The following is a 16,507-nucleotide window of genomic DNA, read 5'->3' as shown; positions in this document are numbered from 1 at the left end:
CGTACTCCGTCTATTATTCAGATTATCGCCGGTCTGACCAAGAAAGTTTAGCAATAAACTGGACTTTTTTTTTCCGCGTGTATGCGCTCCGTCATGAAATCGATCAACTGTCGGAGATAAAATATTACGCGCACGGTTTTAAACGAGGCACATCGATGGTACACACACACACACACACACACATATATATATATATATATATATATATTATATATAATTTATAATACGAGTACGTATACTATATACCTACAATATGTATATTGTATGCTACGCGTTTTGTAGATATTCGAAATAGTTAAGGCGACGTTGGTCACGACCGAGGAATGTATCTGCTTGTCTTCGCGACATTATGTAAATAAATACATGTAAACTATAGTCAGGACACGTGCATATGTAATAGTATGTATGCGTGTGCGTGCGTGCGTGCGTGTGTGTGTTGTGTGTGTGTGTGTGTGACACTTAGCGACTTCATTACGTTACTTTCATTTCAATAAAAGCGATAAGATAGCGGACATTTAAAAAATATCGGGTTATATTGTTGGTTTATTTTGAATTATTTCATCTATAAAATTCATGGAGCACTATTCATACGTTGGCAATAGGTATACCTTAAACCTATGATTTATCTCGAGTATCTATAATATAGCTCCAATAGTACTTATATAGCTATTACCTATAGAACATTACACATAATAATATAATATAGGTAATAGAATAAAATAAAAAAAAACACTAATTAGGGTCCTCCCATCATTTGATAGCCACTCCGTGTCTGTCGTAGTTATGTATATCAACCAATTTGTATTTTAATATAATATATAAACAGATTAAACATTTTATTTATATTAAAAAAAAGAAGTAGCTGGCCGGATACACGCATTATAGCATCCACTGTCAAACTGAAGAGTGATGATGAAAAATGTATATGGTTATAACTCTACGGATCAGATGTGCTGAACATCTGTAACTATACTTTATACTATTATATTTTAACCATTTAATCATCATAACATTAAAATTCCCATGACATTTGTAATAGGTGAAACAAACGACTTTCCTTTTGATCCGCGTACACGTGAATACGGTGCAAAATTCAGGTAAAACAATAAGAAGGGCGTGCGCATAGAATGAGGTTAAGGGTGCACAGGGTAAACAAACGAGAAGACAAAAAGGGTTAAGGCTGTTAAGAGTTCCGTGGTTATTTGAAGTGGATATATGATGTGCACTTATGAAATGCACGTAAAATGGCTTTTAAAATATGGGGACAAAGATGTAGACTATAATATATTAAAAGGTCTATTAATGTATAACAAGCACATTACAGGGCTTGACAATTTGCAAATTTGCAATAAGTAATAACTATTATGAGTGTGCGAATTAGAAATGTATATTGGTTTTGATCATACAATTTTACATCAACATATTATGTAGGTACCTAGTTAGTTAAAATAATTTAAGTTGTTATAAAAGCTGCAGATGTGGCTGTAAATATGGTGACACGAAAGTTTCATATCGTGTTAAAATGTAGGTAGTATTCACAATCGTGTTATTCGTAAATCTTATGAGGTATTCGTAACTTTATGACACACACTGAAAGGCCCTTTTACATATTTTATGGAAATAATTCTATACAGAACACAAGGTAAAAACATATACATACGAAATCTTCAGCTTCATCACTGCTCTTTTGTTCACATTGTAGTAGTTTGAAAAAGTGAATATAAATATGAACAGTTTACTATTTAGTCTGCAGGGTATATAAAATATATAGCACATACCATATATGCTCAAACCTCTTGAAAAAGCTAATAATTTAACTGTATCTATTATTAATTATTATCATTAATTGGTAAGCCACAGCAGTACAGAAGCAGTGGCACGTCTGTTTTATTTTTAATCATGGAACCAGAAATGGTTATTGCAATACGCTATATTTCTTAACGACGTGAGTAACGCCAGCTCGGACGGACAAGGATACGTAACACCGACACCGTTTATTGCTAACCATTAACGAAGATATTGATAATTTATATTATTCTTGAGTTTTCTCTCTGTGGTCACTGGTTGGGAATCCGTAGAAGTGTTTTAGTTATTTAAATTATTGCGGATTTACAAGCCGCCAAATGATATTTTTAATCTTGGCTACAAAGCATGTGTAGGCTGAAGGCCAATTTTAACATTACTCATAAACACGAATCTATACGAGAAGAGAATACAATATTTATACGTTTATGTGATTTAATTTTTAGAGAAAAATGTCATTTTTTTCTAAACAGCAGCCAGGTTTACAAATCGATAAAAAAAATCACAACAATAATGTGTGTATGACGTATACGTTTTAACTAAATATTATGATGGTAATTATGACGTGCCAATTAATCGAATTGTTTAAAGACAAACTTACTGGTGCCCTTAAGAAAACATTTGGATGGCGCGAGGAGGCGCCGGAGGTTGAGTCGAATTCGATTTGGACTCGAGAAAATAATGAAGGAAAAAAGACAATATTCCGTAGGTACCACATAGAAAGTTACATTTTATTGGCCATCCAATGGCGCTTCAGGGTACCTACGTCATACAAAAGTTATTAGATTTTCGTGTATACACACGCACACACATACAGAGAGCGTCACACAAATAACGCAATTATAACTTGGGCCACCCATACTGCTTTGGTCGCTATAGGTATTATAAGTAAATTCGAAATAATCAAAATGAATTAATATATTAATCAGCCTTTGTGTGGCATAGGTTCATCATAAATTTAATGCATTTAAATTACACGAACACTAAAAATAATATTTATTTATAATTGAAACCTACCTATAATATTTATATATATAATAAATACATTACGTTCAATATTATATAATGCACATATTTTGGTGACCCATTTTGGAAAACTATAGCCGTATTATTATAGTGATTAACAATAATGTTATAAAGTCGAATATTTAATTTAAATTGTCAACAATATAAACTAGCTCTAATGTGTTATTATTATGATGTTTAATATACAGTATAACTTACGAAAAATGATTTTAACAAGTTTGGCTAGTCGTTTACTATCGTTGATAAGTATAGAACTCTCAATAAATCTCGACAATAATCACCTACATAAATGTTGATCGTGTTGCCAAAAAAAAATAACTATAGCAAAACCGCGTACCTATTATACAGTCGTGTAATGTACACCTTTAAATGTTATACTAAAAGTACCTTAACAGTTAGTACGTAACAATTTGTCCTATTGTCTGAATTGGGTACTTATTGTAGGCTTGATAATATCATTATTATTTTAAGCTGATTAATTGTTTACTTTGGATATTATAATAAAATAAGTAGGTCGATAACATTAAAAATTAAATTAAAATAATTTGATACCAGAACTTAAACTATAATAATACAATTAACTAAGTATATAATATTACAGGTATAAAATATTGTTCAAACTTATATTTATACAGGATACAACCTACAAGTAGGAATAGAAGAAGTAAGGAACATATCCTAAGCGTAACTGTTAAGTTAACCAAAAATGTAAATTTAATCATGAAAGTTAGTTGATAATCGGTATTGCTAGAATACTGAATGTGAAGTAAAAACAAACATTATACGATTTATGGTTTGCAATATGTGTTCACTGAATGTTTGAAACGCTAGCTGCATCAAACTATTTTTGCACGAAAACAAACGTGCTGGTACATAATAATATAATATTATGAAACAGATAATTATTATAACCATTTATCCCGTTCTTACCTGGTGATTGCTGGGCCGACTCTACGTGCAGAACGATGCACAAGGCTAAGGTAATAATCGATAGAAATCCAGTTTTGAGGAACATGATTGCTCTTAGAATTTTCTTTTAGTATTTTTTTTTAAACATTAATGTCGTCCGAATTAAGAAAAAAAAAATATAATAAATAAATCGCCCGATTCAAAAACTACATGCTGGACGGTTTATTTATTCAACAATAATTTGACTGTGAGACAATGACGATTATAATATTACTCTACTACAATAATAATATTATAATATATTATGATAACACGGACGCACGTGCCAGACCACTATTTGTACAGCGGGAGCGCGTGGACTCGTGTCGGCGGGTACGAGTGCGTATGATCGCGATTTGGTAAGTACCTATCGTCCTAACGGCCGTTTTTTCCCTCGGATGGCATACGTCGGGATGTCGGTTTCGATCGGCCGCGGTCGCCACCGCGAGCATATTACGAGCGGTTACCAGTTCAGTAATAACAATAATAATAATAATAATTGTACGGTATTATAATAATACCAAAACCATTTTTTTTGGTATTCTCAACTACCTATCACGCTATATAGACATCAATAATTATAATATGTAGGTAGACTAATCTAATTTACGAAATTTTTTTTTATACATTTCTGATGGTTACCCACCCAATAATACGGTGGACGGTTCTTATTGATATTACGATAAAATATTATATTATAATATGTATGAAAAAATTGGGAGTGTACCCATGAAAATTTTTATGACATTGCTTATTGCGAATTATATAGACAAGATCCGATTTATTAATATGAAGTCAAATCTGATAAAAAAAAAACATATATACAATTATAATATATATTTATTTAAATTAGCTACGCATATCGTGTGGAATTATTGGCTGAAAAAGAAACTTGGTAAAATTTATATTATTATATTGAAAATGGATTTTATTATTGATTTAAAATAAATTATGCAAAATTGTTTCTTTGCGACCGACTACACACAAAAATTATGTACCTTGTTTGCAAAATAATTCTTATTTTTTTTACATGTTTTAAAAAAACACTGGATAATATTAGTCTTAGTATCATAACAATAAATTCTAAGTTCATTCACTCTTGTGCCTCTTGTATAAAATATGTGTATATAAATTATAAATATACATAATCCATAATGTTTGATGACTAATGGCGCATAGCATTACTTTTCTTCTCAATTGTGGTTTGGTATTAATAACAATAATAATTGTAGTGTTATAATAATATCAAAACCATTTTTTTTGGTATTCTAAACGAAGAAGAAAAATTTCAGTACCTATAGCTACTATACAGACATTCAGATACCTAATGTAATGGGGTATTTAAAAAATAAAAATAAAAAATAATACTATACAAATATGAGCCCATTGTTTTAATGTATTAGATAAAATATGTAAATAAGTGATAATGCACGTAAATATGTATAGCTGGTGAATATTTGAACGTATATAGTTGTATTTTGCTATTATTATGATTCATGTAACGGTACGATATTATGGGTGTATATTTTTTGTATACAATTTGAAAATAAAACGATTAAACTATGTAAGTACTTAACATTTGATCAGCATTTTCAATTTTAATACAATACCATTTATATGATTAAATTATATATTTATTATAATAACTGTGCACAAGATAGAGTTTGTGATTGAGAAAAATTAGACATTTTATCGCACCATTGAAATATCTTAGCGACCGCTTATAATATATAGCATTAGTGCTTAACCATGTTTAGCGACCAGTCACCACTCACCGCATATATTATATAGTGGCATTACGATAGGTATGAATAATATTGCAAATGTTACGATTTGTTTATTGTCTTAATTCGTTTGTGAATTAATCATCTATAATAGAATAATATTATATTATATTATAATTCACATTGGAATATAGGTATGATGTCATCGAGAGAACCGCTGCAGCACCCGCCACTCGGTATAAAAAAGTATTTGTGTAATAGGTAATATTTATTAGATTTTACGTGGGCGCAGTCTCATACCGATGTTACTCGTGACTTTGACGGCAGTAGCAATAATAGTATTATAATTTATAATATACTTTAACATTATTTTAATAGATGTACAAACACGATGAATGCATTTCTGAAAGCAACCGACGTGCAGTGTATATTATGCGAACCACCGAAAAGATACGTGGAAAGTCTATGTTAATGTCGCACCTTATACATTTTAATAGTGGACTCACAATTGTTTTTTTTTATACATACATTCATACATATAATATATTGTCGATGTACCGAATGTAATGAATTATTTACGAAACAAATCAACATATATTGACAAATTTCACGACTGCGGTGAGTATGGACACAATTGATAGTAGGCGCATTTCAAAGATTTAATCAGACATATTGTCTACGATATTATATAATGATGAGATTTTATTCAATATAAAAATTATTTATAGGTACAGCTCATTTGGATGCGTCAAGAGCGTTCTCACGTCCTCTCGAGGACTAACGAGTCATCCACACACCCCATTACCCCCCTATAGTACTTTTTTATCTTGGAATATAAAAAATGTATGATGTATATTGTATATTATGATCGCTCTCTTATAATTATGTACTTCATTAATGATGTATGCGATTGGTTCATACCTATACTAATTTATTTGTTTTAAATTAATCAAGTTTTTTTTTTTATGTGTTTGTTTTCTTAATATACGCATTGTAATTTATTTATTAACTTACTATGCCCAAATAGTTTAATATTAAATATTTTAAAATATCAACTCAATTAATATTTTATATAATTACAAACGCATTGAATATTTTGAATCATGATCTTTGCGTAATTTATTATTTATGGGAGTGAAAAAAAAAAACTTTAATACCTATTTAAATTGTGCGGTTTTATTGAAATAACTGAAACGGAAAATATTGTTTTTTTCATAAGTTTTAAAAAAAATGTATACAATTTTTTAACAATAACCAATTACAAATTATTTATTCATTTAAAGTTGTAAATGTATACGCAATTTATGCATGACAAGGATTTGATGGCACTATCTAATAATAACAATAAAAATACAAATATATTCGTGAGTAGTTGCGTTTATCAAACCAAGAGATACTTTTGACTTATTCATCATCCACTAATTTATTAATAATAATTATCATGTGTCCTACTATTATATTATTTTATCTAATTAGGTACAATAGGTTTATATATTATATTATTAACCAACACCAACCCACAGTAGTCGGGTGAGTATTATATTTAACTGTTTTGCTTAACGGTTTTGTTTTAAATAGTTTTAATTTTATTAAAAAACGATAAAATACATAAAATTCGCATTACAAATAACAATAAATAATGATTAAAAAAAACCAATGGGACTTATATTATTTTGTAAGTTATTCTAAGATTGCTGTAACTGTAGGTATGCTAAGAGCTCATGCTACCTAAAAAAAAGAACGTATATTAAAGAATTGTTTTTATTTTAATTTTTATATTGAGTGAATTCTGGGAAAGTTTACCCCCCCCACCATGTCATAACTACTGGTGAATGGTAATACATCCATAAACGAAATTAATTCGTGTAACTGTGGAGGCTTAAGAATTTTATAAATATTCATTAAACAACAGTAAATTGTATAATATAACATTATTTAATTTAACGAAACGTCATTATATAATTTATAATACAATCTTTCGATAAATTAACAAATTGAAAACATATCACATACGTCAACGCCAAAGACATAATATTATATTTAGTAATATACTGTGGTGTAAAATACCGATCATATTTCATATCTAAGATTAGGGTTAATCACGTACAAGACGTACGGCCGTCGTTAAATCACGTACTTGCAATGTGTCCCACTTGCAGGCCGCTTATTATAACAAGGAGACTGCATTACAGAACACATTATAAACTGTTTGTAAACATTTTATTTCGAAATAAATCACTGTACTACCGGTCGGACGTAGGTTTACGGCGTGGCGCGATGGTGCAGATGATGGGTTCGGGGGATAGAAAAGAAGTTTCATCTCATATAATACGCCCACACGCGCCGCCGCGGCGGTCTGCCTTTTGCCTGGGAATTTGGCTTCACGTCAAGTCCAGGATGCACATTACACGCAAATATTATACATCGAAAGCGAAACATTGATTCGATACATAACTCCAACGTGTAATAGCTTCCGGCCACCCCGTCTGAGAAACTTATTGCGCGCGTATATTGTAAGCTTATTTTAACATTTATAATCACTGAAATTATACTGCCGAAGGGTGCGAGTTCGTCCCGTAATATGCGTGTATCTATACCACCTTCGAGTGGCAACACGAGGGATTAATTAATATTATTATGTTTAGGTACAAAGCATTTACCGTAAACCGTTGTATTTATTAACATTATAACATATTTTATTGCAACACCTATATCGTAATAATATTGTAATCCCCCGGAGTCGTAAAATCGGTATTATTCAATAACGCCGCCTGCTATACCTATTGGTCCGCCGAAAACCCCAAAAATCTAAGTACCTCGTTAAAGCGTTTATTTTTGTTTTGAAATTGGACCACATCCGTATAAAAACGAATTAAGTATCAAATTGAACGGTTACACTTTTTTATGATTGAAACTGCAGCATGACATATTTAGATTTTTAAGCTTTTCTTAAATCTATTGGAAACTATATTCGGTCACGCGTTAAATTGCTTTTTTTCATATCATAATTATAGCGTGGATTCATAATATCAAACATTTAAGTTCAAATATTATGTTTTTTAGAATGCACGTGGTAAGTTAACTGTAGTAAGTTTCTCGAAATTTCAATTTAGACTTGAAGAATGAAGATTTATATAGAAACTGCATTTTAAAAAACACAATCGTTTTTGTCCAATGTTTATGAAATACTCCAAGGACATGATATAAGAAAATGAATTTATGAATTCAGTGAAATGGTTTTGTTGAATTAAAAACCGATAGAACACATATAGTGTTATATTGTTATCTAGTCTAATTTATTGAGTTCATAAAAAAAATTTAATGGTTGACTTGTATATCTTTATAGTCTGAACATAATTTGGTTATTTTTATCGTCATTCTGCATGTAAAAAAATTTGTGGATAAAGCTTATTTTATTTTGAGTTTACTGTCGACTTTCCGTCATTTAGTTTCGTATTGGAAAAAAGCGTTTTAAAATAAATAAACAATAACAATAAGGCGAAGATGACAACTAAACACAAAGTGAATTTTCTTCATTACTGTCAAAAACATTATTTTATTTCAAGCGTATACACGGCGTGATTGATTGTGAAATTCAAAATAAAATTTTTAAAAAAACGACTGACAATATTTAAATATTACATACTAAACATATGAAATCTAAGACCTCAAAATGATTTCGTTTTTCCATTAAATCACCCACTCGTACTCCGTCAAACGTTTGAAAGACCATGTATATTATTATATAATAATTTTAAATATAGAACGATTCGGTCAGCGAATTGGCTGACACGTAGTGTTATCACTCAGTCTCAGCGGGACAAGCTGCAAGTGCGTAACTGTAATATTTTTCCAACCTAAATATCATTCAACATACATATCAATTTTGATAACATTTATATAATTTTAAAATGTCTTTAGATTGATGACAAAGCATTTTTCATTTGATGTTTTTGAATTTTGTGGGCGTATAAAAAAATGATTAAATTTATTTTTAAATAATAGCAAGGAACAACGCGGTCATAATTATATGTGACCTAATGTGATTAGAATTACGTTTCAAAAATTATTATACCTTACATTAATTTAATGTCGTACCATTAAGACTTCTAGTCAATACCTGCGCATAACCTACCTTAAGTTACAAATCGATTTGAAGAAATTAAAATTAAATTAAAACTTTTGTATTGCTGTAAACTTAACGACATGAAGGTATGGGGAATATCTTAATCCCTTGCAGGAAGTATCTATACACTTATACATAATATTTTATCACTTATTTTAGGTGAATAAATCTATTTAGCCATCGTGTATTATATATATTTAGTAGGTTCTTAGCATTTGGTCAACATTGTTGACTCAACAAAAAAGAATGTGCTTTTAGAATGAAACAAACAATCATCAGCAATAAGTCGGTTAAGAATCTAAAGTTTATATTTTTTTACGAGACAGTTTAATTTCAATAAATGTTTTATGTTTTTTCTTATTTTTTAAACGCATTTTCAAGGATTTTTTCGAACATTAATAATAATATCTAAACTCTAAAGTGTAAAACATTCAAACTGGTGAATGATGATGTCATGGTTTATTTTATTACAAGCAATCAGTGTATTTGTTATACATTTTTTATTCTATTATTAGGGTTTTCTTCATAGATATTGTACGTGTTAAAATAAATAATATATTTTATGATTTTTAATTTTAATGACTATGATGAATGTATTACGAACGTTTAGAATTTTCGAATAATAGATTTTAAATTCATTGATATAAATCATTAAAATACACGCCATGTATTATACTGACTTACAAATTATATCAATGGACGGCGTTACTTAAAACCATAATTTTAAAATTTGTAATGAGTTTAATTTATCATATCTGTCATACTATATACGAGGTAATTTAGGCCAATTAAACAGAAATTTATATTTTCAATAAAAATAAACTCATCAGCCATCAAAATTTTGTCCATAGTCACATATGATTTATGGGATGTTTAATTGTTATATATTAACATTTTACGTATAATTAAGAACTCTCGTTGATGAATATGCTTTTAATAAGTCGCAATCAAAGAACATCATTGTTAGCTAAAAATTATTATTAATGTTTAGAATTTAAATATTATAATATAAATTAGGTATTGCTACTTGATATAGTGTTTGAAATATTTTTTGTGATATATATATATATATATGTGATACATTTTTTTGGCTACACTGATAAAAAATTAATTATCTCGTGTTTTTAGTCCAAACTATTTATCATTTATAAATGTATAATACATTTAATTATAACTATATTAGCCATTTAAAAATTATAAGACAACAGTTATATTTCATTGTAATGACATATTGAACAAGTGTTGATTCTATTAGTCGTAATAATATTTCATTTTTTTTATACACCATTAAGTTCTTTTATAATTTATAAGGCAACAATTAAAGTATATCGATAAAACAAATGCATTTTGAATATTTGAATTAAAATTATGTTCAAAATATTACATTTTCTTACTACCTAATGATATACCTAGGTATCTTTTATATGTTATAGTAATGGGTTAAATTTTTTTCCAGTTATGTCTATAGATCAAAAGTTCTAATATTTTGTTAATGTGGATACGTAAATGATAAATTTATCTATGTTTGAATGTCTCTATTGTCAAGTTAATTTTGAAAATAATAATTTCTTAGTGCGTATTGTCATTTATCACTGATTCTTCTTGATTTATCTCTGTTACTATATACACTTGTACATGATCGATAATAATAATATTGTGTTAATAATATATAATATTATATAAAATAATAAATAATATGTAATTTCTCTATTTATATTATATATTCTTCAAAATAAAATAATTAAATTCATCAAGTCCGTTATGGGCTTGCCAAAATGTTTTGGTTTTTTACAAAAATTGAAATATTTCCCGAAACGGTTGCTTGTAAGTTGTCAAAAAGACAAAAACGAAAAGAAATCTGGTCATTTAACGGAGACATAAAAATGTGCGAATTTTACATTAGCATTTATGTGTGTATATATGAGATATTTGCAATGCAAAATAAAAATATATTTTTTAGTTTGAATATCAGCGCAAATAAATTATATTAGTTATACAACATTGTTCTTTCAATCGTGCATGAATTGTTTGTTACTCTCTGTTTATTTTGAATATGGAAAATAATTCTAAACAATTTATTCAAATAAGCGTCGTATTTACGTATATAGGTAGGTATATATATATTGTATATATATTTATATATATGTAGTCCCGTCAATATATTAAAATTCGGCTGTGTACTGAAAACTAAGAGCAATGGACCTGCAAGGACAACCAACAATTGTTCATTGACAAATAATATACCTAGTCTGAGAATCTTGTTATTATATGCGTACGATAGTACGGATTTTCAGTCAAGGGAAAGTTCGTACGAATTTACGTGTTTAAAATTAAAATTATTTTACACATTTATTTCGAGAGCTGTTCACCCAGCGCTGTTTCTTTTAACCATTTTTTAGTCACAGTTTATTCACGATAATTTTTTTCACATCCGTAATTATCCATATGAAATAAGCGTAAGTCTGTAATGCGTGTATATACACATACTATAGTTATATTATATTGCACATAATTATGATTTGGTTTTAGAACATGAAATATTTCGAAAAATACGCCGAAATACACGAGATATTTTAAGTAACGATATAGGTATAGTATACTGAATACGAAATCAATTTTCACTTTAATTAAACTGTGTTACGTCTGACATTATGATTATGGATTAAACGTATGGATTTACTGAATAAATAAAGTATTATACTCAAATGTCATCTTATTTAATTGAATATTTAAATGTATAAATATTGATTTAAACAAGCAGGTACATATTGTACATCAGTCGAAAATATAATTTATGAGTAATGGACATTATTACTTGCAACGACGAGGTATCATTTTATTATTTTAAGATTGAACAAATTTCCGTATTAACTTTAAATGAAATTTTCCTTTACCTCTAGTACCTATTGCTGAATACCTACCGGTCAGTCATCAATATTATACAATTTTCGTGTAAATAAAAAATCATCTTTAACGTACGGATTTTGAAATAAAAGATTATATCGTATAAAATATCGAATATAATTTCCATTAATAACAATTTTCCTATGTCAAGTTAAATTGTAATTAAAACTGTTTTTACGAAATTAACCACTTGGTTTTTTATAGGTACCTACCTACAATGCCGTTTCATTAATTGGCCATTCATTACTGATAAATGGTTATTATAGACACATACAAAGAACACCTACGATAATATAACATCGATTCATTCTTTAAGCAAACGTGCTAATAATTTAATAACACGTCTTTTTGTGAACCATAACGTGCACGCGTGTGTGTGTCTCTCTCTCTTTGTATGTAGGTATATATTATGTGTAAACTGTGAACGTCTATTAGATAAGAAAACATTGGTTACGGGCGGAAAACGTTGGCGTTCATGACATCACGAAATTAAATAATAACTTTGGAGTTGCTATTAAAATGAACATGGCATAAACCTACTTAAATTTAATATACATATATATATACTCGTATCTATAAGCGTGTGTGTGTGTGTGTGTGTGTGTGTGTGTGTGTGTGTGGTGTAAAACATGCACCTATATGATACTATACGGGTATTATTATACGTATATTATACTTTCCGCCGGTGGCTACCTGTCTACAAGGAAAGAACCGGCTGACACCATCGGCCAAATAAAAAGTAAATAGTCTATTATTATAGTGCTGTAGCGCAAGAAAGAAGATCTATGAAATAATAATGGTAATTACATACGGTGGACGCGATCAATCTCGCCAGTTGTTTTTAAATAATTCTGAAGAGAGCGATGGAGCTATTTTTATTATTTATTTTCGTTTTTTTTAATTTACTTCATCTTATAAAGTGATTCATATGGTGGGCAATAATGTGAATTTACACTAATTTAGATTGGGTTCATACAATTCATAGATGTGGTCGTTGAGATTCTGATAAACGTCGTTGAAAATTTTGAATAGTTAAGTAGCAATATAGATATATTTTGCTGTCTTAAATGTTAGAAAATAGCATACAATAGTACTTACATGGATTAAAAATCGTTATTAAAGAATCATTCAGATGACATATGGATTATTAAATATTAATGAGTTTTGATTTAATGCCTGCATTCTTTCGGTTATAACTTATACAATACTTATAATATAACTCACACAAAGTGCTCCCGGTTCAGTGAAATTATATATCATCTTGAAAAGTTGGAGTTATGTTGTTTAAGTATGAGCTAATACATATTTGTGTAACAATAACCTGTAGTTTAAAATTAAAATCTACCGTTCAAATAACCTCATAAACACAGGTGTCGATAGGTAGTTAAAAATCGAATTTATATAGTATATATTATATCGTAGAGGATTATACATAAACGCTAATATAACCAATCATAAATTCATAACCCTCATTAAGTAATTGTAATTTGTAATTATTTCTAAGCTGTCAATACATATGGACATATGGTCATATAGTTTGGGGTTGTAAATTGTAATACTAAGTGATTAAATCGAATATAAATTTAATCTAATGAAAAATAGGTACTTGACAATATTTCGATTAGGTATTCACTCACATACTAACATTGTTTGATCTATTCTATCGAATTGTCTAGATTATTCAACAACCTTGTACCATCACGTGGCCTTATAAACTTATAAATATTACTGAAATTTACTAGGTGCAGCAAACCCCGTTTTTGAACCGGTGTAGGATATTTGAATACATTACAATCTTACACATACGCAGAGAATATAATATAGTATCCATCGATGTTTTTGAGTTCCGCGTTATTAATAATTTCTCGCGCATTGTAAAAAAACGTAATTGAATATTTTTTTAAAATCTAAACGTTTATACAAAATTGTTAACCAATTACTGTACTGGTCATTTATCAACTGGTGTTTACATACAATATTAAATTGACTTGAAAATCACCAGAATAAAATTTAATAATCGTCTACTGCCGAGTTGTTGTACAGCGCATCGAATATTATTTTTATTTTTTTATCCAAAACTTCATAACTTATTATGTTAAGCTAATTACTTAAAACAGAGTGTTAGGTAGATGAAATAAAAAATTATCTTACTGTTAGTTGGTGGACAGTTTAGCTCGTCAGTTCGATCCAAGCATTCACTAAGACCATTGCATTTCTTTGAATTTGGGATACATGTAATACCGTCACATTGGAATTCATCATCCCCGCAAACTGAAACACAAAACAAATCTATTATTGTATGCAGTCTTAATTAAAATATGCTTAAGATATTGACAAAATAGATTTGCCGATATGTACAATGCAGTTGTTCTTAGTAATCAAACAGCTATAATTATTATAATATGTTATTTTAATTTTCTAATTAACTATCAAATGATTTAGGTATATTTTAAAATCTATAAACTGTATAATAATATTTTATAATAATAAAATTCCCATTATAATAAAAAAAACACAAAGAGGATTTTTATTCCATTGTATTCTAATTAAAATTATTAATTATTAAAAATGGTTAAAATTATACATGTCATATTATTTAAATGTTTACATAGGTCATTTTTAAATTTAATTTTCTTATTAACCTATAAGAGTTATTTCATTTTGTCGGGGTTTTAAAAGCAACTAGATCTCTAGTGAAATGGCATAGTAAACAAGTTTAGTTTTTTTTTTTGAAAGGTAATTAAAATTATTAGAACTTTTTAAATAAATTAAAATTCAACCGTAATATAATACAAGAAATAAAAAATAATTTTTTGATACATAAATCATTCAAGTGTAAAATTTAAATATGCTTATTGTATAGATGAAAATATAGTAAATATTTCATATTAAACTAACAGCATCATAAGAGTTTATTTTCCTTAAAGAGTTATTTAAAATTTATAAATCAGTGATGAAAAATACACGTCAATATGTCAAAATATATGTGTATTGCTTATTATTCAATATATTTATGTAGCTCAATGCTAGAAATTATTTAAATCAAAATGTTTGAACCAATAATAAACATAATATTCATTTACCAATATTAACACAATAAATTGAATATTTAAATCTTAAGATCATTTTTCCGCAATATTCATGCACGTTAAAAAAATAATATATTATGAACTTGTATACATTATATTATGTAGGTACCTATACGGCTATACCTATATATTTTATTTCAAACCGGATTATTTCTCTATGCAATCTACACAAAATCATAGCATAGTACTAACTCTCTTATAATATACGAATATGTTTAAAATAACGGTCGTAAAAATAATTTATTCTACAATAGGTATTATAATAGTTATCTTAAAAACACACTTTAGCGTTGGGTGAATTACTATAGGTACCTACAGAGGTAGTTCATAAGATAGATTCTCTATAACGTAACACATTCTCTTATAGGTTTATATAGGTAATTGATCCGTTGATTAACCATTGTGATTTAGTACCCTGTAGTTGGTATTATATCAAACCCTTTAATCAAATTTACCGGGTCTCGTGGAAAGTGGTTTTACAACAGAAATCCTCGGATCACGTGAATCAATAGACCATGAACTGATTTATTGACAACACTTGATGTCTGACCTTTTTTGCATGCACTTTCGTATTTATTGATATACACATTGTAACCAGTCCTCATTATCCGGTGCATAATGAATGATAAATAAAGTAATAAAATTTGTTCCGAACGAACAAGATAATAATATGAAGGTATATAGGTATATGATACAATCTTAGATTACAAGAAGCTTGTTAAAATTATAGTTCATGTAATAATAATAATATAAACTCTCATTAGTTTTTAGTCCATGAAATCTAATTAATTAATTGGAAAGTGATATGTAAGTACCTATACCTACTGAAATAAATTTAAATTACAGGTTTTTTTTTATAATATTTGTATTATGGAAATATTATTTTT

General features: G+C 28.4%; 1 protein-coding gene across 11 annotated transcripts in view; it reads right to left on the bottom strand.

Moving 5' to 3' along the window:
• Nucleotides 1–16,507, bottom strand: part of LOC132951827 (basement membrane-specific heparan sulfate proteoglycan core protein) — a 168,558-nt gene that overhangs the window by 70,440 nt on the left and 81,611 nt on the right. For 9 of the 11 annotated variants that reach the window (XM_061023819.1, XM_061023818.1, XM_061023823.1 and 6 more), the window contains exon 8: nt 14,683–14,802. In XM_061023819.1, coding sequence (XP_060879802.1) covers nt 14,683–14,802 — 120 coding nt within the window. Of the gene's footprint in view, nt 1–3,759; nt 4,128–14,682; nt 14,803–16,507 lie in introns of those variants that run through there. The other 2 variants (XM_061023827.1, XM_061023828.1) reach the window with 1 other exon arrangement.

Source organism: Metopolophium dirhodum, chromosome 9 (genome assembly GCF_019925205.1).
Source record: "Metopolophium dirhodum isolate CAU chromosome 9, ASM1992520v1, whole genome shotgun sequence".
NCBI classification, from domain to species: domain Eukaryota; kingdom Metazoa; phylum Arthropoda; class Insecta; order Hemiptera; family Aphididae; genus Metopolophium; species Metopolophium dirhodum.
The sequence above is the reverse complement of the archived record's forward strand: the minus strand, read 5'-3'. Positions and strand labels throughout refer to the sequence as shown.